Below are 22,847 nucleotides of genomic sequence, written 5' to 3'. Positions count from 1 at the left end.
TAGGGTAGTAGAGTGGGTTAGGGTAGTAGAGTGGGTTAGGGTAGTAGAGTGGGTTAGGGTAGTAGAGTTAGATCACGTAGAGTGGGTTAGGGTAGTAGAGTTAGTTCACGTAGAGTGGGTTAGGGTAGTAGAGTTAGTTCACGTAGAGTGGGTTAGGGTAGTAGAGTGGGTTAGGGTAGTAGAGTTAGATCACGTAGAGTGGGTTAGGGTAGTAGAGTGGGTTAGGGTAGTAGAGTGGGTTAGGGTAGTAGAGTTAGTTCACGTAGAGTGGGTTAGGGTAGTAGTGTTAGATCACGTAGAGTGGGTTAGGGTAGTAGAGTTAGATCACGTAGAGTGGGTTAGGGTAGTAGAGTGGGTTAGGGTAGTAGAGTGGGTTAGGGTAGTAGAGTGGGTTAGGGTAGTAGAGTGGGTTAGGGTAGTAGAGTGGGTTAGGGTAGTAGAGTGGGTTAGGGTAGTAGAGTGGGTTAGGGTAGTAGAGTTAGATCATGTAGAGTGGGTTAGGGAAGTAGAGTGGGTTAGGGTAGTAGAGTTAGTAAATTTCTACCCTGACCCACTCTACATCTATTTTCAACAGTAAAATAATACTGAAGACATCAAAACTATGAAACACATATGGAATCATGTAGTAATCAAAAAAGTGTTAAATCAAAATATATTTTAGATTCTTCAAAGTAGCCACCCTTTGCCTTGATGACAGCTTAGCACACTCTTGGCATTCTCTCAACCAGCTTCATGAGGAATGCTTTTCCAACAGCCTTGAAAGAGTTCCCACATGTGCGGAGCACTTGTTGGCTGATTTTTCTTCACTCTGCGGTCCAACTCATCTCAATTGGGTCGAGGTCAGGTGATTGTGGAGGCCAAGTCATCGGATGCAGTAGTCCATCACTCTCGTTCTTGGTCAAATAGCCCTTACACAGCCTGGAGGTGTGTTGCATCATTGTCCTGTTGAAGAACAAATGATAGTCCCACTAAGCGCAAACCAGATGGGATGATGTATTGCTGCAGAATGCTATGGTAGCCATGCTGGTTAAGTATGCCTTGAAATCTAAATAAATCACAGTGTCACCAGCAAAGCTCCCCACACCACCTCCTCCATGCTTCACGGTGGGAACCGCACATGCAGAGATCATCCGTTTACCTACTCTGAGTCTCACTCAGACGGTGGTTGGAACCAAAAATCTCAAATTTGGACTCATCAGACCAAAATAACAGATTTCCACCGGTCTAATGTCTATTGCTCGTGTTTCTTGGCTCAAGGAAGTCTGTTCGCATTATTGGTGTCCTTTAGTTGTGGTCTCTTTGCAGAAATTCGACCATGAAGGTCTGATTCACACGGTCTCCTCTGAACAGTTGATGTTGAGATGTGTCTAACTTGAACTCTGTGCATTTATTTGGGTCGCAATCTTAGGTGCAATTAACTCTAATGAACTTGTCCTCTGCAGCAGAGGTAACTCTGGGTCCATTCCTGTGGCTGTCCTCATGAGAGCCAGATTCATCATAACGCGTGATGGTTTTTGCGACTGCACTTGAAGAACGTTTCAAAGTTCTTAATTTTCCAGATTGACTGACCTTCATGACCTAAAGTAATGATGGACCTTTGCTTGTCTTTGCTTATTTGAGTTGTTCTTGGCATAATATGGACTTGATCTTTTACCAAATAGGGCTATCTTCTGTATACCACCCCTACCTTGTCACAACGCAACTGATTGGCTCAAAAGCATTAAAGAAAGAAATACCACAAATTAACTTTAAACAGCACACCTGTTATTTGAAATGCATTCCAGGTGACGACCTCATGAAGCTGGTTGAGAGAATGCCAAGAGTAAGCAAAGCTGTCATATGAAACATTGTTATCAAGGCAGATATGTGGAAATATATTTTTAATTTTAACTTTTTTGTTTGTTGACAAAATCAAAATCCAATACCTAAACTCCCTACTGGGCTTGGTCCGGCTAGACGCCCTACTGGGCTTGGTCCGGCTAGACGCCCTACTGGGCTTGGTCCGGCTAGACGCCCTACTGGGCTTGGTCCGGCTAGACGCCCTACTGGGCTTGGTCCGGCTAGACGCCCTACTGGGCTTGGTCCGGCTAGACGCCCTACTGGGCTTGGTCCGGCTAGACGCCCTACTGGGCTTGGTCCGGCTAGACGCCCTACTGGGCTTGGTCCGGCTAGACGCCCTACTGGGCTTGGTCCGGCTAGACGCCCTACTGGGCTTGGTCCGGCTAAACGCCCTACTGGGCTTGGTCCGGCTAAACGCCCTACTGGGCTTGGTCCGGCTAAACGCCCTACTGGGCTTGGTCCAGCTAAACGCCCTACTGGGCTTGGTCCAGCTAAACGCCTTACTGGGCTTGGTCCAGCTAAACGCCCTACTGGGCTTGGTCCAGCTAAACGCCCTACTGGGCTTGGTCCAGCTAAACGCCCTACTGGGCTTCATCCAGCTAAACGCCCTACTGGGCTTCATCCAGCTAAACGCCCTACTGGGCTTGGTCCAGCTAAACGCCCTACTGGGCTTGGTCCAGCTAAACGCCTTACTGGGCTTGGTCCAGCTAAACGCCTTACTGGGCTTGGTCCGGCTAAACGCCCTACTGGGCTTGGTCCGGCTAGACGCCCTACTGGGCTTGGTCCGGCTAAACGCCCTACTGGGCTTGGTCCAGCTAGACGCCTTACTGGGCTTGGTCCAGCTAAACGCCCTACTGGGCTTGGTCCGGCTAAACGCCCTACTGGGCTTGGTCCGGCTAAACGCCCTACTGGGCTTGGTCCAGCTAAACGCCTTACTGGGCTTGGTCCAGCTAAACGCCTTACTGGGCTTGGTCCAGCTAAACGCCCTACTGGGCTTGGTCCGGCTAAACGCCCTACAGGGCTTGGTCCAGCTAAACGCCCTACTGGGCTTGGTCCAGCTAAACGCCTTACCACGCATTAGTTACCACTGAGGGAAAATAAATACAATGTAAAAGTCCCGGTCTGCCCCGTGCCAAGACGAGTGATTAGAACAGGACTCGGATAAACAGGACCCAACGTACCTGGTCAAAGTGCCTCAGATAGTAAGCCACTATGTAGGACAACAGGCTCCGTGTGTTATCCTGCCAAAAGGAGGAAGACACAAGAAATTAGCTTCAGTTCAGGGAATTCATGTTTAGTTTACGACACTTCCTCACAAAGTGTTCTGCTTTTACAGAATGAATATATATTTTAATCCACGTCATCAAAAGACATGGTAGGAACAGTAACTACAGTCTTCCAGCACAATATAAACCCTGACAAAATAGACAGTCATGTCTGACAGTGTAACTAGAGGTGTAACTAAGCTTGGTCCCAAATGGCTCCCTGTTGCCTATACATCGGTCTACTGTTGACCAGATGGACTCTACATAGGGAACAGGGAGCCATTAGGGTGCAGGTCCTAGTGCCCTAGTAGTGCAGGTCCTACTACCTCTTCCAACCATATGGAATAGGGTGTAGGTCCTAGTGCCCTAGTAGTGCCTCTTCCAACCATATGGAATAGGGTGTAGGTCCTAGTGCCCTAGTAGTGCCTCTTCCAACCATAGGGAATAGGGTGTAGGTCCTAGTGCCCTAGTAGTGCCTCTTCCAACCATAGAGAATAGGGTGCAGAGCCTAGTGCCCTAGTAGTGCCACTCACACTGCTCTTCACATCCTTCAGCTTGGGCAGGATATCCAGGTTAAAGCCGTCAGCCTGTCCTCTGGTTCGGTTGCCACCATTCATGAAGTTACCAAAGGCCAGGACCAGACCCAGCACCTGCATCACACACTGGCCACTCTGCAAGGTCTGGAGGAGGAGGAGATGGGCAGGCACACACACAGGGAGACAGAGGGACAGACATGAGAGATTGAGAGAGACAGAGAGAGAGGGGGGACAGAGAGACAGAGGAGAGATTGAGACAGACAGAGACAGACATGAGAGATTGAGACCGAGAGGAGAGATTGAGACAGACAGAGAGACAGATTGAGACAGAGAGGAGAGATTGAGACAGAGAGACAGAGACAGAGATTGAGACAGGGACAGAGAGAGAGAGGGGGGAGACAGACAGGTGAGATCGAGACAGAGAGAAGAGGGGGACAGACAGGAGAGATCGAGACAGAGCGAAGGGGGGGGGGGGGGGGGGGGGACAGACAGGAGAGATCGAGACAGAGCGAGGGGGGGGGGGGGGGACAGACAGGAGAGATCGAGACAGAGCGAGGGGGGGGGGGGGGGGGCAGTCAGTATATATGAGGCTGAGCAGATTAATAGTATCAAGAATTCAGTCACCTGGTTTCAATATGAAAACTGTTTTCTGAACACACTTCAACCAGAAGGGCTGTTAATTTCAACCTACTCTGATGTTCCTGTTTAAAACAACTTCCACAGTGGAAGGATTGAGACGGTATTTCCTCAGTAATATGAGTGTCTGGTAGAACTGTCCAGAGGACAAAACCTTAGCAGACCTCCTCTGATTTCTACTAGGTGAGGCACACGAAACAGGTCTATAAGCACACACATTCCAAACACGTCACACACATACCAAACACGTCACACACATACCAAACACGTCACACACAATCAAATGTATTTATATAGCCCTTCTTACATCAGCTGATATCTCAACGTGCTGTACAGAAACCCAGCCTAAAACCCCAAACAGCAAGCAATGCAGGTGTAGAAGCACGGTGGCTAGGAAAAACTCCCTAGAAAGGCCAAAACCTAGGAAGAAACCTAGAGAGGAACCAGGCTGTGTGGGGTGGCCAGTCCTCTTCTGACTGTGCCGGGTGGAGATTATAACAAAACATGGTCAAGATGTTGAAATGTTCATGAATGACCAGCATGGTCAAATAATAATAGTCACACACACAGACTCACCGTGCACACTCTGCAGTCACACAGACTCACCGTGCACACTCTCTGCAGTCACACAGACTGACCGTGCACACTCTCTGCAGTCACACAGACTCACCGTGCACACTCTCTGCAGTCACACAGACTCACCGTGCACACTCTCTGCAGTCACACAGACTCACCGTGCACACTCTCTGCAGTTACACAGACTCACCGTGCACACTCTCTGCAGTCACACAGACTCACCGTGCACACTCTCTGCAGTTACACAGACTCACCGTGCACACTCTCTGCAGTCACACAGACTCACCGTGCACACTCTCTGCAGTCACACAGACTCACCGTGCACACTCTCTGCAGTCACACAGACTCATCGTGCACACTCTCTGCAGTCACACAGACTCACCGTGCACACTCTCTGCAGTCACACAGACTCACCGTGCACACTCTCTGCAGGATGTCCAGTTTGCGCAGGATAGAGGAGATCCATTCAGAGAAGGTGGACTGAAACAGGATACAGAACACCCGGCCTGAGAAGTTGGGGATCTGATGTAACTGGAACAGGAACCTGGAATAGAGACAAGAGAACGGAGCATGGGTTTGAGGCTACCACTTCATGATGTAACTGGAACAGGAACCTGGAATAGAGACAAGAGATCGGAGGAGGGGTTTGAGGCTACCACTTCATGATGTAACTGGAATAGAGACAAGAGATGGGAGGATGGGTTTGAGGCTACCACTTCATGATGTAACTGGAACAGGAACCTGGAATAGAGACAAGAGATTGGAGGAGGGGTTTGAGGCTACCACTTCATGATGTAACTGGAATAGAGACAAGAGACGGGAGGATGGGTTTGAGGCTAGCACTTCATGATGTAACTGGAATAGAGACAAGAGATGGGAGGATGGGTTTGAGGCTACCACTTCATGATGTAACTAGAACAGGAACCTGGAATAGAGACAAGAGATCGGAGGAGGGGTTTGAGGCTACCACTTCATGATGTAACTGGAATAGAGACAAGAGATCGGAGGATGGGTTTGAGGCTACCACTTCATGATGTAACTGGAATAGAGGAGACAAGAGATTGGAGGACGGGTTTGAGGCTACCACTTCATGATGTAACTGGAACAGAGGATGGGTTTGAGGCTACCACTTCATGATGTAACTGGAATAGAGACAAGAGATTGGAGGACGGGTTTGAGGCTACCACTTCATGATGTAACTGGAACAGAGGATGGGTTTGAGGCTACCACTTCATGATGTAACTGGAATAGAGACAAGAGATCGGAGGATGGGTTTGAGGCTACCACTTCATGATGTAACTGGAATAGAGACAAGAGATCGGAGGATGGGTTTGAGGCTACCACTTCATGATGTAACTGTAATAGAGACAAGAGATCGGAGGATGGGTTTGAGGCTACCACTTCATGATGTAACTGGAATAGAGACAAGAGATCGGAGGATGGGTTTGAGGCTACCACTTCATGATGTAACAGGAACCTGGAATAGAGACAAGAGATCGGAGCATGGGTTTGAGGCTACCACTTCATGATGTAACTGGAATAGAGACAAGAGATCGGAGGATGGGTTTGAGGCTACCACTTCATGATGTAACTGTAATAGAGACAAGAGATCGGAGGATGGGTTTGAGGCTACCACTTCATGATGTAACTGGAATAGAGACAAGAGATCGGAGGATGGGTTTGAGGCTACCACTTCATAATGTAACAGGAACCTGGAATAGAGAAGACAAGAGATCGGAGGACGGGTTTGAGGCTACCACTTCATGATGTAACTGGAATAGAGACAAGAGATTGAAGGATGGGTTTGAGGCTACCACTTCATAATGTAACAGGAACCTGGAATAGAGGAGACAAGAGACTGGAGGACGGGTTTTAAGTATCTCTACTTTTTGAACATGATTGGTTGTTTGAATAATTTAACCGATTCTCCAGAACACCTACTGTTCAGGTTTGTCCAGTGGTTTGGCGTTGTCCTTGTCTTTAGATGACTTGATGTGCTTATCGATTTTCTCCATCTCATCCTGTTGTGCTCTCTGAAAAGACAACATCAGGACAACATGATCAAAGTACTGTACTACATGACAACTGCAGAAGTACTACAGGCAGTAGTAGTACAGTAGTAGTTTAATAGTGTGCTGAACTGCAGGCAGTAGTACTTCTGCAGTAGTAGTAGTAGTAGTAGTATTTCACCACTACTACTGCACTACAGTATTTTAATAGTGGTATGTTATTCTGGCACATGGAATCAGACCCTTGTTTAACAAACCAAACCAAGGAAAGACAAAAGCCACACAGTAAAACATTTCCTCCACTGACATTGGAGTCATTTAACAGACGGTCTGATTCAGAGTCACTTACAGTCAGTGAGTCATTTAACAGACACTGATTCAGAGTCACTTACAGTCAGTGAGTCATTTAGCAGACTGTTTCAGAGTCACTTACAGTCAGTGAGTCATTTAGCAGACACTGATTCAGAGTCACTTACAGTCAGTGAGTCATTTAACAGACACTGATTCAGAGTCACTTACAGTCAGTGAGTCATTTAACAGACACTGATTCAGAGTCACTTACAGTCAGTGAGTCATTTAACAGACACTGATTCAGAGTCACTTACAAGAGCAATTCGGGTTAAGCGCCTTGCTCAAGGACAGGCAGATTGTTCACCTGGTCGGCTCCGGGATTCAATCCAGCGACCTTTCGGTTACTGGCCCACTGCTCTTAACTGCTGTACCTGCCACCCACATACTGTTCTACTGTGACAGAACTGACGATGTGATTAACCTCTAAATTACTCAACATTGTGGGACGTGAAACGATGTCAACAGGGACAATTTTACCAGGGCTCCTGGGACTGCAATGTCCCTCTGAATGACAGTCAAGTTAACCAAATTAACCATCAGAAATTGCACAGTGTGTGTTTAAAATGATCGGTAATATTTGCGATGGGAACGTAATCTAAAGATCAACTTCCGTTCTGTATTTGCATCAGAACGGAGCCTATTCAAGCAGAAGGATGCCATTTATTGTCATGAGTCTTGCCTTGGAGGCAGCTCTGCAGAGTGGTCACAAGCTGGCACAGCCACAAAGTCATAAAATCAGATTTTAACGCTTAAAACACACTGCTAACCCTAATGCCTAAGCCAAACATAAATATTTTGAATGTTGTTGTTTTTTTACAATGTACTGTAGCCAATTTTGACTTTGCAGCTGCCCCATCACTCAGTTCTGCCTCCAGGGCAAGATTCATGCCAATAAATGTCAACCTGCATACAAGCATCAACACATAAGCCTGTGCAACGTCCATCGACAAATCAACTCATGGTTGGTTATCATTGTCCATCGTGCCATATTACATTTATAAAGGTAAAGTTCATTGAATAACGACACAAAGCTGGTGAGTGAGTCTCTCCAAAAGTTCCTGGATATGAAGATATAAACATGGCAGCTGTCCTGAACCGCCCACAGAGCTAACACCTTGGTAAACAAGCCCCTTCACAGAGCTAACACCTTGGTAAACAAGCCCCTTCACAGAGTTAACACCTTGGTAAACAAGCCCCTTCACAGAGCTAACACCTTGGTAAACAAGCCCCTTCACAGAGCTAACACCATGGTAAACAAGCCCCTTCACAGAGTTAACACCTTGGTAAACAAGCCCCTTCACAGAGCTAACACCATGGTAAACAAGCCCCTTCACAGAGCTAACACCATGGTAAACAAGCCCCTTCACAGAGCTAACACCTTGGTAAACAAGCCCCTTCACAGAGCTAACACCATGGTAAACAAGCCCCTTCACAGAGCTAACACCTTGGTAAACAAGCCCCTTCACAGAGCTAACACCATGGTAAACAAGCCCCTTCGATAAGAGACAATACCGTGCAGCTGTATTCATCTTCCTGGCCAAGGCTTTTGACTCTGTCAATCAAAACCACATTCTTATTGGCAGACTCAACAGCCTTGGTTTCTCAAATGACTGCCTCGCCTGGTTTACCAACTACTTCTCTGATAGAGTTCAGTGTGTCAAATCGGAGGGTCTGTTGTCTGGACCTCTGGCAGTCTCTATGGGGGTGCCACAGGGTTCAATTCTCAGGCCGACTCTTTTCTCTGTATACATCAATGATGTCGCTCTTGCTGCTGGTGAGTCTCTGATCCACCTCTACGCAGACGACACCATTCTGTATACTTCTGGCCCTTCTTTGGACACTGTGTTAACTAACCTCCAGGCAAGCTTCAATGCCATATACAACTCTACTTCCGTGGCCTCCAACTGCTCTTAAACGCTAGTAAAACTAAATTCCTGCTCTTCAACAGATCGCTGCCCGCACCTGCCTGCCCGTCCAGCATCACTACTCTGGACGGTTCTGACTTAGAATACGTGGACAACTACAAATACCTGGTTAGACTGTAAACTCTCCTTCCAGACTCACATCAAACATCTCCAATCCAAAATTAAATCTACAATTGGCTTCCTATTTCGCAACAAAGCCTCCTTCAGTCATGCTGCCAAACAGACCCTCGTTAAACTGACTATCCTACCGATCCTCGACTTCGAAGATGACATATACAAAATAGCATCCAATACCCTACTCAACAAATTGGACGCAGTCTATCACAGTGCCATCCGTTTTGTCACCAAAGCCCCATATACTACCCACCACTGCGACCTGTACTCTCTCGTTGGCTGGCCCTCGCTTCATACTCAAACCCACTGGCTCCAGGTTATCTACAAGTCTTTGCTAAGTAAAGCCCCGCCTTATCTCAGCTCACTGGACACCATAGCAGCACCCACCTGTAGCACACGCTCCAGCAGGTATATTTCACTGATCACCACCAAAGCCAATTCCTCATTTGGCCACCTTTCCTTCCAGTCCTCTGAAGCCAATGACTGGAACGAACTGCAAAAATCAGTGAAGCTGGAGACTGGAGACTCGTATCTCGTATCTCCCTCACTATCTTTAAGCACCAGCTGTCAGAGCAGCTTACAGATCACTGCACCTGTACATAGCCCATCTATCTACCTACCTCATCCCCATACTGTATTTATTTATTTATCTTGCTCTTTCGCACCCCAGTATCTCTACTTGCACATTCATCTTCTGCACATCTACCGTTCCAGTGTTTAATTGCTACATTGTATTTACTACGGCTTATTTATTGCCTTCCCTCCTTACTCCATTTGCACAACACTGTATATAGACTTTTTCTATTGTATTATTGACTGTGTGTTTGTTTATTCCGTGTGTAACTGTTGTTTTTGTCGCACTGCTTTGCTTTATCTTGGCCAGGTCGCAGTTGTAAATGAGAACTTGTTCTCAACTGACCTACCTGGTTAAATAAAGATGGAATAAATAAATAATAATAAATAAATAATAAATAAAGAATAAATAAAGAATATAAATAAAGAATATAATATAATATATAATAATAATAATAATAATAATAATAATAATAATAATAATATAATAATATAATATATAATAATAATAATAATAATAATAATAATAATAATAATAATATAATAATATAATATAATATAATAAATAAAGAATATAATAATATAATATATAATAATAATAATAATAATAATAATAATAATAATATAATAATATAATATAATATAATAAATAAAGAATATAATAATATAATATATAATAATAATAATAATAATAATATAATATATAATAATAATAATAATAATAATAATAATAATATAATAATATAATAATATAATATAATATAATATAATAAAGAATATAAAAATAACAAGGCCTGAACTAAGTGATACTGTAAATAACTGATTTCTTACAATTTCTTACTCTTCTGTTCCTTACTGAACAACCGTTGGTGACTGAAGTCTATAGTGACATGCAGTGACCAGAACTAAGGGGAGTCCATCATAGCCTGGATACATTGACAGCCAACAATAAGACTAAGGCCATGACTCAAACCAACACAGTGTGATGCTCGTTTATTTGCATGTGTTTGAATCCTGGCCAAAGACACCCCTTCTGAGAGATCAGAGGCTTACGTTTTCATAGAGGGCTTGTAGAGTCTCCAGATCCACCACAGTATTGTCCAGGTTCAGGATGGCTGGAAGGGACAGAACACAGTTAGTGGTTATTGAGGATGGCTGGAAGGGACAGAACACAGTTAGTGGTTATTGAGTATGGCTCAAAGGGACAGGAGACAGTGATATATATATACACACACACACACAGTTGAAGTCGGAAGTTTACATACACTTACTTAGGTTGGAGTGATTAAAACTTATTTTTCAACCACTCCACAAATTTCTTGTTAACAAACTATAGTTTTGGCAAGTCGGTTAGGACATCTACTTTGTGCATAACAAGTCATTTTTCCAACAATTGTTTACAGCGATTATTTCACTGTATCACAATGCCAGTGGGTCAGAAGTGGGTCAGAAGTTTACATACACTAAGTTGACTGTGCCTTTAAACAGCTTATAAAATTCCAGAAAATGATGTCATGGCGTTAAAAGCTTCTAATAGGCTTATTGGCATCATTGGAGTCAATTGTAGATGTACCTGTGGATGTATTTCAAGGCCTACCTTCAAACTCAGTGCCTCTTTGCTTGACAACATGGGAAAATCAAAAGAAATTAGTCAAGATCTCAGAACAAAAATTGTAGACCTCCACAAGTCGGATTCATTCTTGGGAGCAATTTCCAAACGCCTGAAGGTACCACGTTCATCTGTAAAAACAATATTACGCAAGTATAAACACCATGGGACCACGCAGCTGTCATACCGCTCAGGAAGGAGACGCGTTCTGTCTCCTAGAAATGAACTTACTTTGGTGCGAAAAGTGCAAATCAATCCGAGAACAACAGCAAAGGACCTTGCGAAGATGGAGGAAACAGGTACCAAAGTATCTATATCCACATAACCTGAAAGGCCGCTCTGCAAGGAAGAGGGCACTGCTCCAAAACCAACATAAAAAAGCCAGACTACGGTTTGCAACTGCACATGGGGACAAAGATCGTAATTTTCTGGAGAAATGTCCTCTGGTCTGATGAAACAAAAATAGAACTGTTTGGCCATAATGACCATCATTGTGTTTGGAGGAAAAATAGGGAGGTTTGCAAGCCGAAGAACACCATCCCAACAGTGAAGCAAGGGGGTGGCAGCATCATGTTGTGGGGGTGCTTTGCTGCAGGAGGGGCTGGTGCACTTGACAAGATAGATGGCAACATGAGAATGGAAAATTATGTGGATATATTGACGCAACATCAAGACATCAGTCAGGAAGTTAAAGCTTGGTCCCAAATGGACAATGACCCCACGCATACTTCCAAAGTGGTGGCAAAATGGCTTAAGGACAACAAAGTCAAGGTATTGGAGTGCCATCACAAAGCCCTGACCTCAACCTATAGAACATTTGTGGGCAGAACTGAAAAAGTGTGTGCGAGCAAGGAGGCCTACAAACCTGACTCAGTTACACCAGCTCTGTTAGGAGGAATGGGCCAAAATTCACCCAACTTATTATGGGAACCTTGTGGAAGGCTACTTGAAACATTTGACCCAAGTTAAACAATTTAAAAAGGCAATGCTACCAAATACTAATTGAGTGTATATAAACTTCTGAACCACTGGGAATGTGATGAAATAAATCACTCTACTATTATTCTGACATTTCACATTCTTAAAATAACATGGTGATCCTAACTGACCTAAAACGGGGGATTTTTACTTTGATTAAATGCCAATGTGAAAAACTGAGTTTAAATGTATTTGGCTAAACTTCCAACTTCAACTGTGTGTGTGTGTGTACATATATACACACGTGTTTATAGACATACACTGAGGGTACAAAACCTTAGGAACACTTTCCTAATATTGAGTTGCACCCCCTCAGAACAGCCTCGATTCGTCGGGTCATGGACTCTACAAGGTATTGAAAGCGTTCCACAGGGATGCTGGCCCATGTTGACTCCAATGATTCCCCAACAGTTGTGTCAAGTTGGCTGGATGTCCTTTGGGTGGTGGACCATTCTTGATGCACACAGGAAACTGTTGAGATTGAAAAACCCAGCAGCGTTGCAGTTCTTGATACACTCAAACCGATGCGCTTGGAAACCACAACCATACCCCCCTTCAAAGGCACTTAAATCTTTGTCTTGCCCATTTACCCTCTGACCACTGGTCATAAGGTTAAAGACTGAAGGCTGGTGGGGGTTGGTAATGGGGGGGGGGCACTTTGACCTTACTACAGCCCTCGTCTGACGGGAGAGATGGGGTCAAAACAAGTGTTGGAGCCAACAGGACTTAAACCCTCCTGCATATCTCTGCAAGGCCGAGACGCAGTGACGCAAGACGCCAACAAGACGCCAGAGCATCGAGATCAAGTGCAGGCTGGGAGCTGACACCCTGAGAGCTGTGAGAACTTGGAGAGAGGTGGGAGGGAGGGAGGAAAGAAGTCGGTACCACAGACACCAAATAAGCTCATTCCTGACACGGCCTGGACACAGGGGAGCACGGCTCTGCTCATAACGCAGCAGCTGGATTAATCCTCCACGACCTTGAAACGGGGTCAAATCCACCGTGTGCAAAGCTCCCAGCTTTAGAGCAGAGCTGAGCATTTCTTTTCCTATTCCCACAGAGTTCAGTACCACCCACAGGCGTATAAAAAGGTCCCCAGCCCCCCAAACACCACTAAGAAGCTTAATGGGGGTGTGATGAGGCTAGGGGGGGGGGGGGCAATTAACTACATTTGGCTGCATGGCAAAAAAAAAAAATCACTCCTCCACATCGGGACTGGCTGTCAAGGAGAGACTGGCTGTCTGCTTGGCTAACTAGAACCTCTGACACCAATTCATCTCAACCGCCTTTTTAAGGAGGGGAAATTATCAGGCCAATTTACCAGACAACCTTTTGAAGGAAAAGCGATTATCTGAATATATACTGTAAGTGTCTCCGACCACCAACAACAATAAAACTCCAACAAGGAACATAATATACTCTTCATTAGATCGATGTAAATGAGAGCTTGTTCTCAACTGGCATACCTGGTTAAATAAAGGTGAAATAAAACATTTAAAAATGTAGACAAAATATAGTTTTATTAATAAAATGCTGTTAACTGTCCAGTCAGTGTCTACTTGACCTATCCTCAGCCCTCTCTGAACAGCAGTAGTGTCTACTTGACCTATCCTCAGCCCTCTCTGAACAGCAGTAGTGTCTACTTGACCTATCCTCAGCCCTCTCTGAACAGCAGTAGTGTCTACTTGACCTATCCTCAGCCCTCTCTGAACAGCAGTAATGTCTACTTGACCTATCCTCAGCCCTCTCTGAACAGCAGTAGTGTCTACTTGACCTATCCTCAGCCCTCTCTGAACAGCAGTAGTCTCTAGTCAGTGTCTACTTGACCTATCCTCAGCCCTCTCTGAACAGAAGTAGTGTCTACTTGACCTATCCTCAGCCCCCTCTGAACAGCAGTAGTGTCTACTTGACCTATCCTCAGCCCTCTCTGAACAGAAGTAGTGTCTACTTGACCTATCCTCAGCCCTCTCTGAACAGCAGTAGTGTCTACTTGACCTATCCTCAGCCCTCTCTGAACAGAAGTAGTGTCTACTTGACCTATCCTCAGCCCTCTGAACAGCAGTAGTGTCTACTTGACCTATCCTCAGCCCTCTCTGAACAGCAGTAGTGTCTACTTGACCTATCCTCAGCCCTCTCTGAACAGCAGTAGTGTCTACTTGACCTATCCTCAGCCCCCTCTGAACAGCAGTAGTGTCTACTTGACCTATCCTCAGCCCTCTCTGAACAGAAGTAGTGTCTACTTGACCTATCCTCAGCCCCCTCTGAACAGCAGTAGTGTCTACTTGACCTATCCTCAGCCCTCTCTGAACAGAAGTAGTGTCTACTTGACCTATCCTCAGCCCTCTCTGAACAGCAGTAGTGTCTACTTGACCTATCCTCAGCCCTCTCTGAACAGAAGTAGTGTCTACTTGACCTATCCTCAGCCCCCTCTGAACAGCAGTAGTGTCTACTTGACCTATCCTCAGCCCTCTCTGAACAGAAGTAGTGTCTACTTGACCTATCCTCAGCCCTCTCTGAACAGCAGTAGTGTCTACTTGACCTATCCTCAGCCCTCTGAACAGCAGTAGTGTCTACTTGACCTATCCTCAGCCCTCTCTGAACAGAAGTAGTGTCTACTTGACCTATCCTCAGCCCCCTCTGAACAGCAGTAGTGTCTACTTGACCTATCCTCAGCCCTCTCTGAACAGAAGTAGTGTCTACTTGACCTATCCTCAGCCCTCTCTGAACAGCAGTAGTGTCTACTTGACCTATCCTCAGCCCTCTCTGAACAGCAGTAGTGTCTACTTGACATATCCTCAGCCCTCTCTGAACAGCAGTAGTCTCTAGTCAGTGTCTACTTGACCTATCCTCAGCCCCCTCTGAACAGCAGTAGTGTCTACTTGACCTATCCTCAGCCCTCTCTGAACAGCAGTAGTGTCTACTTGACCTATCCTCAGCCCTCTCTGAACAGAAGTAGTGTCTACTTGACCTATCCTCAGCCCTCTCTGAACAGAAGTAGTGTCTACTTGACCTATCCTCAGCCCTCTCTGAACAGAAGTAGTGTCTACTTGACCTATCCTCAGCCCCCTCTGAACAGCAGTAGTGTCTACCTGACCTATCCTCAGCCCTCTCTGAACAGAAGTAGTGTCTACTTGACCTATCCTCAGCCCTCTCTGAACAGCAGTAGTGTCTACTTGACCTATCCTCAGCCCTCTCTGAACAGCAGTAGTGTCTATTTGACCTATCCTCAGCCCTCTCTGAACAGCAGTAGTGTCTACTTGACCTATCCTCAGCCCTCTCTGAACAGCAGTAGTGTCTACTTGACCTATCCTCAGCCCTCTCTGAACAGCACGAGCGAGAGAGAGCGCGCGAGCGAGAGAGCGCGCGAGCGAGAGAGAGCGCGCGAGCGAGAGAGAGCGCGCGAGCACGAGAGAGAGAGAGCACGAGAGAGAGAGAGCACGAGAGAGAGAGAGCACGAGAGAGAGAGAGCACGAGAGAGAGAGAGCACGAGAGAGAGAGAGCACGAGAGAGAGAGACCACGAGAGAGAGAGAGCACGAGAGAGAGAGACCACGAGAGAGAGAGACCACGAGAGAGAGAGAGCACGAGAGAGAGAGAGCACGAGAGAGAGAGAGCACGAGAGAGAGAGAGCACGAGAGAGAGAGAGCACGAGAGAGAGAGAGCACGAGAGAGAGAGAGCACGAGAGAGAGAGAGCACGAGAGAGAGAGAGCACGAGAGAGAGAGAGCACGAGAGAGAGAGAGCACGAGAGAGAGAGAGGGAGAGTGAGAGAGAGCGAGAGAGCGCGAGAGAGAGCGAGAGAGCAAGAGAGCAAGAGAGAGCGAGAGAGAGCGAGAGAGAGCGAGAGAGAGCGAGAGAGAGCGGACACTACCCTTGCTAGCTCACCTGGTGTTCGTGTTTCTCGCTCCATGCTCTCCTGTCTAGCTGAACGTGTGTCAGTCTAGAGGGGGAATATTTGTCTACCAACATATAATCAGCGGCGCAACACTCCACAAAAAACGGCCCGATGAAAGAAACATCAAATCTGTCAGATAAAAGACCGTGTGTTTAAATTCCTCACGTCGACTTTTAGTCTGGGCTAGAAAGGAGCTGGCGCCTCAAACTGTAATCCTTGTTTGAACACAAACAGAGGTGAAGTGGTTGAATGTTTAATCCTAAGATATAGTATTACATTGACGTGTTTAGTACAGTGAGTGTATTCAGTAGTAAAACGACAGAGAACGCCTCGCCTGCTTGCTACGACACGGTGCCTGTTTCAACTAACGGCCAGACATTAAGGGACAGGGAAGTCAACACAGGACAGATTTGGCTGCTTCACAAAATGGCACCATATTCCCCATTTGGTGCACAACTCTCAACAAGAGCCCTGGTCAGTAGTGAACGATTTAGGGAATATTCTCTTAAATGATTCCTACCTGAGAATACTAAGACAACAGTCCAATATGAAGGGCCGGTCCAACACACTAGAGGAGGAATCAACAGTCCAAGAAAATAATATTTCTCACTGTAAACCTAAACAGCAGAGGAGACTGGAGAGAGAGAACAGGATGGTTGTAGATGGTGGAGAGAGAGAGAACAGGATGGTTGTAGATGGTGGAGAGAGAGAGAACAGGATGGTTGTAGATGGTGGAGAGAGAGAGAACAGGATGGTTGTAGATGGTGGAGAGAGAGAGAACAGGATGGTTGTAGATGGTGGAGAGAGAGAGAACAGGATGGTTGTAGATGGTGGAGAGAGAGAGAACAGGATGGTTGTAGATGGTGGAGAGCGAGAGAACAGGATGGTTGTAGATGGTGGAGAGCGAGAGAACAGGATGGTTGTAGATGGTGGAGAGAGAGAGAACAGGATGGTTGTAGATGGTGGAGAGAGAGAGAACAGGATGGTTGTAGATGGTGGAGAGAGAGAGAGAACAGGATGGTTGTAGATGGTGGAGAGAGAGAGAGAACAGGATGGTTGTAGATGGTGGAGAGAGAGAGAGAACAGGATGGTTGTAGATGGTGGAGAGAGAGAGAGAACAGGATGGTTGTAGATGGTGGAGAGAGAGAGAACAGGATGGTTGTAGATGGTGGAGAGAGAGAACAGGATGGTTGTAGATGGTGGAGAGAGAGAGAACAGGATGGTTGTAGATGGTAGAGAGAGAGAACAGGATGGTTGTAGATGGTGGAGAGAGAGAGAACAGGATGGTTGTAGATGGTGGAGAGAGAGAGAACAGGATGGTTGTAGATGGTGGAGAGAGAGAACAGGATGGTTGTAGATGGTGGAGAGAGAGAGAACAGGATGGTTGTAGATGGTAGAGAGAGAGAACAGGATGGTTGTAGATGGTGGAGAGAGAGAGAACAGGATGGTTGTAGATGGTGGAGAGAGAGAGAACAGGATGGTTGTAGATGGTGGAGAGAGAGAGAACAGGATGGTTGTAGATGGTGGAGAGAGAGAACAGGATGATTGTAGATGGTGGAGAGAGAGAACAGGATGATTGTAGATGGTGGAGAGAGAGAACAGGATGGGTGTAGATGGTGGAGAGAGAACAGGATGGTTGTAGATGGTGGAGAGAGAGAACAGGATGGTTGTAGATGGTGGAGAGAGAGAGAACAGGATGGTTGTAGATGGTGGAGAGAGAGAGAGAACAGGATGGTTGTAGATGGTTGTAGATGGTAGATCATTTTTTAAATGAGTCAGAAATCCTTAAAAAATTCTGTACATGACTTAGACTCAAACTAGGGGTGGAGAAGAGGGGGATGGAGTCGAGGAGGACGGGGGGGTGGAGACGGACGGGGTGGAGAGGAGGAGGGGTGGAGAGACGGACGGGGGTGGAGAGGAGGATGGAGTTGAGGACGGGGGGGGGCGGAGACGGACGGGGGTGGAGACGGATGGGGGGGGAGGAGGGGTGGAGAGGAGCATGGAGGGGAAATTCCTGTTTATTTAGGTCTGCTTAATAATCAGGGCTTATTGGGAGGAATGTTGCTGTATATTTCATGCTGCTGCCAAAATAATTTGTTGCACATTTGAATCTAATCAATGTGTTTATACATTCTGTAAGTCTCAGACACACTGAGGTCCTGGAGATGAGGCTCAGGCAGAGGGATTACTCTGATTAGGCTTCCTTTCTAAATAAAACGTTCAATAAATACATTTCAATTCCTTTCAAACCTGACAGCCTGTTGGCCGGTCATCTCTCCGTTCGTTTTGGTACGGTGCTGAAGACACTAGATTATAATAGGACAGCCTGTTGGCCGGTCATCTCTCCGTTCGTTTTGGTACAGTGTTGAAGACACTAGATTATAATAGGACAGCCTGTTGGCCGGTCATCTCTCCGTTCGTTTTGGTACGGTGCTGAAGACTAGATTATAATAGGACAGCCTGTTGGCCGGTCATCTCTCCGTTCGTTTTGGTACGGTGCTGAAGACTAGATTATAATAGGACAGCCTGTTGGCCGGTCATCTCTCCGTTCGTTTTGGTACGGTGCTGAAGACTAGATTATAATAGGACAGCCTGTTGGCCGGTCATCTCTCCGTTCGTTTTGGTACGGTGCTGAAGACTAGATTATAATAGGACAGCCTGTTGGCCGGTCATCTCTCCGTTCGTTTTGGTACGGTGTTGAAGACTAGATTATAATAGGACAGCCTGTTGGCCGGTCATCTCTCCGTTCGTTTTGGTACGGTGCTGAAGACACTAGATTATAATAGGACAGCCTGTTGGCCGGTCATCTCTCCGTTGGTTTTGGTACGGTGCTGAAGACTAGATTATAATAGGACAGCCTGTTGGCCGGTCATCTCTCCGTTCGTTTTGGTACGGTGCTGAAGACTAGATTATAATAGGACAGCCTGTTGGCCGGTCATCTGTCCGTTCGTTTTGGTACGGTGCTGAAGACACTAGATTATAATAGGACAGCCTGTTGGCCGGTCATCTGTCCGTTCGTTTTGGTACAGTGCTGAAGACACTAGATTATAATAGGACAGCCTGTTGGCCGGTCATCTCTCCGTTCGTTTTGGTACGGTGCTGAAGACTAGATTATAATAGGACAGCCTGTTGGCCGGTCATCTCTCCGTTCGTTTTGGTACGGTGCTGAAGACTAGATTATAATAGGACAGCCTGTTGGCCGGTCATCTCTCCGTTCGTTTTGGTACGGTGCTGAAGACTAGATTATAATAGGACAGCCTGTTGGCCGGTCATCTCTCCGTTCGTTTTGGTACGGTGCTGAAGACACTAGATTATAATAGGACAGCCTGTTGGCCGTTCATCTCTCCGTTCGTTTTGGTACGGTGCTGAAGACTAGATTATAATAGGACAGCCTGTTGGCCGGTCATCTCTCCGTTGGTTTTGGTACGGTGCTGAAGACACTAGATTATAATAGGACAGCCTGTTGGCCGTTCATCTCTCCGTTGGTTTTGGTACGGTGCTGAAGACTAGATTATAATAGGACAGCCTGTTGGCCGTTCATCTCTCCGTTGGTTTTGGTACGGTGCTGAAGACACTAGATTATAATAGGACAGCCTGTTGGCCGTTCATCTCTCCGTTGGTTTTGGTACGGTGCTGAAGACACTAGATTATAATAGGACAGCCTGTTGGCCGTTCATCTCTCCGTTGGTTTTGGTACGGTGCTGAAGACTAGATTATAATAGGACAGCCTGTTGGCCGTTCATCTCTCCGTTGGTTTTGGTACGGTGCTGAAGACTAGATTATAATAGGACAGCCTGTTGGCCGTTCATCTCTCCGTTGGTTTTGGTACGGTGCTGAAGACTAGATTATAATAGGACAGCCTGTTGGCCGTTCATCTCTCCGTTGGTTTTGGTACGGTGCTGAAGACTAGATTATAATAGGACAGCCTGTTGGCCGGTCATCTCTCCGTTCGTTTTGGTACGGTGTTGAAGACACTAGATTATAATAGGACAGCCTGTTGGCCGGTCATCTGTCCGTTCGTTTTGGTACGGTGTTGAAGACACTAGATTATAATAGGACAGCCTGTTGGCCGGTCATCTGTCCGTTCGTTTTGGTACGGTGTTGAAGACACTAGATTATAATAGGACAGCCTGTTGGCCGGTCATCTGTCCGTTCGTTTTGGTACGGTGTTGAAGACACTAGATTATAATAGGACAGCCTGTTGGCCGGTCATCTCTCCGTTCGTTTTGGTACGGTGTTGAAGACTAGATTATAATAGGACAGCCTGTTGGCCGGTCATCTCTCTGTTCGTTTTGGTACGGTGTTGAAGACTAGATTATAATAGGACAGCCTGTTGGCCGGTCATCTCTCTGTTCGTTTTGGTACGGTGTTGAAGACACTAGATTATAATAGGACAGCCTGTTGGCCGGTCATCTCTCCGTTCGTTTTGGTACGGTGCTGAAGACTAGATTATAATAGGACAGCCTGTTGGCCGGTCATCTCTCCGTTCGTTTTGGTACGGTGCTGAAGACTAGATTATAATAGGACAGCCTGTTGGCCGGTCATCTCTCCGTTCGTTTTGGTACGGTGTTGAAGACTAGATTATAATAGGACAGCCTGTTGGCCGGTCATCTCTCCGTTCGTTTTGGTACGGTGCTGAAGACACTAGATTATAATAGGACAGCCTGTTGGCCGGTCATCTCTCCGTTCGTTTTGGTACGGTGCTGAAGACTAGATTATAATAGGACAGCCTGTTGGCCGGTCATCTCTCCGTTCGTTTTGGTACGGTGCTGAAGACTAGATTATAATAGGACAGCCTGTTGGCCGGTCATCTCTCCGTTCGTTTTGGTACGGTGCTGAAGACTAGATTATAATAGGACAGCCTGTTGGCCGGTCATCTCTCTGTTCGTTTTGGTACGGTGCTGAAGACACTAGATTATAATAGGACAGCCTGTTGGCCGGTCATCTCTCCGTTTGTTTTGGTACGGTGCTGAAGACTAGATTATAATAGGACAGCCTGTTGGCCGTTCATCTGTCCGTTGGTTTTGGTACGGTGCTGAAGACACTAGATTATAATAGGACAGCCTGTTGGCCGGTCATCTCTCCGTTCGTTTTGGTACGGTGCTGAAGACTAGATTATAATAGGACAGCCTGTTGGCCGGTCATCTCTCCGTTCGTTTTGGTACGGTGTTGAAGACTAGATTATAATAGGACAGCCTGTTGGCCGGTCATCTCTCCGTTCGTTTTGGTACGGTGCTGAAGACTAGATTATAATAGGACAGCCTGTTGGCCGGTCATCTCTCCGTTCGTTTTGGTACGGTGCTGAAGACTAGATTATAATAGGACAGCCTGTTGGCCGGTCATCTCTCCGTTGGTTTTGGTACGGTGCTGAAGACACTAGATTATAATAGGACAGCCTGTTGGCCGGTCATCTCTCCGTTGGTTTTGGTACGGTGCTGAAGACTAGATTATAATAGGACAGCCTGTTGGCCGGTCATCTCTCCGTTCGTTTTGGTACGGTGCTGAAGACTAGATTATAATAGGACAGCCTGTTGGCCGTTCATCTCTCCGTTCGTTTTGGTACGGTGCTGAAGACACTAGATTATAATAGGACAGCCTGTTGGCCGGTCATCTCTCCGTTCGTTTTGGTACGGTGCTGAAGACTAGATTATAATAGGACAGCCTGTTGGCCGGTCATCTCTCCGTTCGTTTTGGTACGGTGCTGAAGACTAGATTATAATAGGACAGCCTGTTGGCCGGTCATCTCTCCGTTCGTTTTGGTACGGTGCTGAAGACTAGATTATAATAGGACAGCCTGTTGGCCGGTCATCTCTCCGTTCGTTTTGGTACGGTGCTGAAGACACTAGATTATAATAGGACAGCCTGTTGGCCGGTCATCTCTCCGTTCGTTTTGGTACGGTGCTGAAGACTAGATTATAATAGGACAGCCTGTTGGCCGGTCATCTCTCCGTTCGTTTTGGTACGGTGCTGAAGACACTAGATTATAATAGGACAGCCTGTTGGCCGGTCATCTCTCCGTTCGTTTTGGTACGGTGCTGAAGACTAGATTATAATAGGACAGCCTGTTGGCCGGTCATCTCTCCGTTCGTTTTGGTACGGTGCTGAAGACTAGATTATAATAGGACAGCCTGTTGGACGGTCATCGCTCCGTTCGTTTTGGTACGGTGTTGAAGACTAGATTATAATAGGACAGCCTGTTGGCCGGTCATCTCTCCGTTCGTTTTGGTACGGTGCTGAAGACACTAGATTATAATAGGACAGCCTGTTGGCCGGTCATCTCTCCGTTCGTTTTGGTACGGTGCTGAAGACACTAGATTATAATAGGACAGCCTGTTGGCCGGTCATCTGTCCGTTCGTTTTGGTACGGTGCTGAAGACACTAGATTATAATAGGACAGCCTGTTGGCCGGTCATCTGTCCGTTCGTTTTGGTACGGTGCTGAAGACACTAGATTATAATAGGACAGCCTGTTGGCCGGTCATCTCTCCGTTCGTTTTGGTACGGTGCTGAAAACACTAGATTATAATAGGACAGCCTGTTGGCCG

At 46.4% G+C, this 22,847-nt stretch overlaps 1 protein-coding gene across 2 annotated transcripts in view; it reads right to left on the bottom strand.

The window, feature by feature from the left end:
• fmn2b (formin 2b) overlaps positions 1 to 22,847 on the bottom strand; it is a 150,307-nt gene that overhangs the window by 38,577 nt on the left and 88,883 nt on the right. For both annotated transcript variants that reach the window (XM_090218029.1, XM_090218030.1), the window contains 5 exons: positions 10,878 to 10,939; positions 6,794 to 6,885; positions 5,267 to 5,396; positions 3,638 to 3,784; positions 3,021 to 3,080 (listed from right to left, as the gene is read on the bottom strand). In XM_090218029.1, coding sequence (XP_090074155.1) covers positions 3,021 to 3,080; positions 3,638 to 3,784; positions 5,267 to 5,396; positions 6,794 to 6,885; positions 10,878 to 10,939 — 491 coding nt within the window. The remainder of the gene's footprint in view (positions 1 to 3,020; positions 3,081 to 3,637; positions 3,785 to 5,266; positions 5,397 to 6,793; positions 6,886 to 10,877; positions 10,940 to 22,847) is intronic.

This window comes from Oncorhynchus mykiss, chromosome 23, assembly GCF_057628025.1.
Source record: "Oncorhynchus mykiss isolate SJ-2025 chromosome 23, ASM5762802v1, whole genome shotgun sequence".
Classification (NCBI taxonomy): Eukaryota; Metazoa; Chordata; class Actinopteri; order Salmoniformes; family Salmonidae; genus Oncorhynchus; species Oncorhynchus mykiss.
Note: the sequence above shows the minus strand (reverse complement) of the source record. Positions and strands in the feature narration are given on the sequence as shown.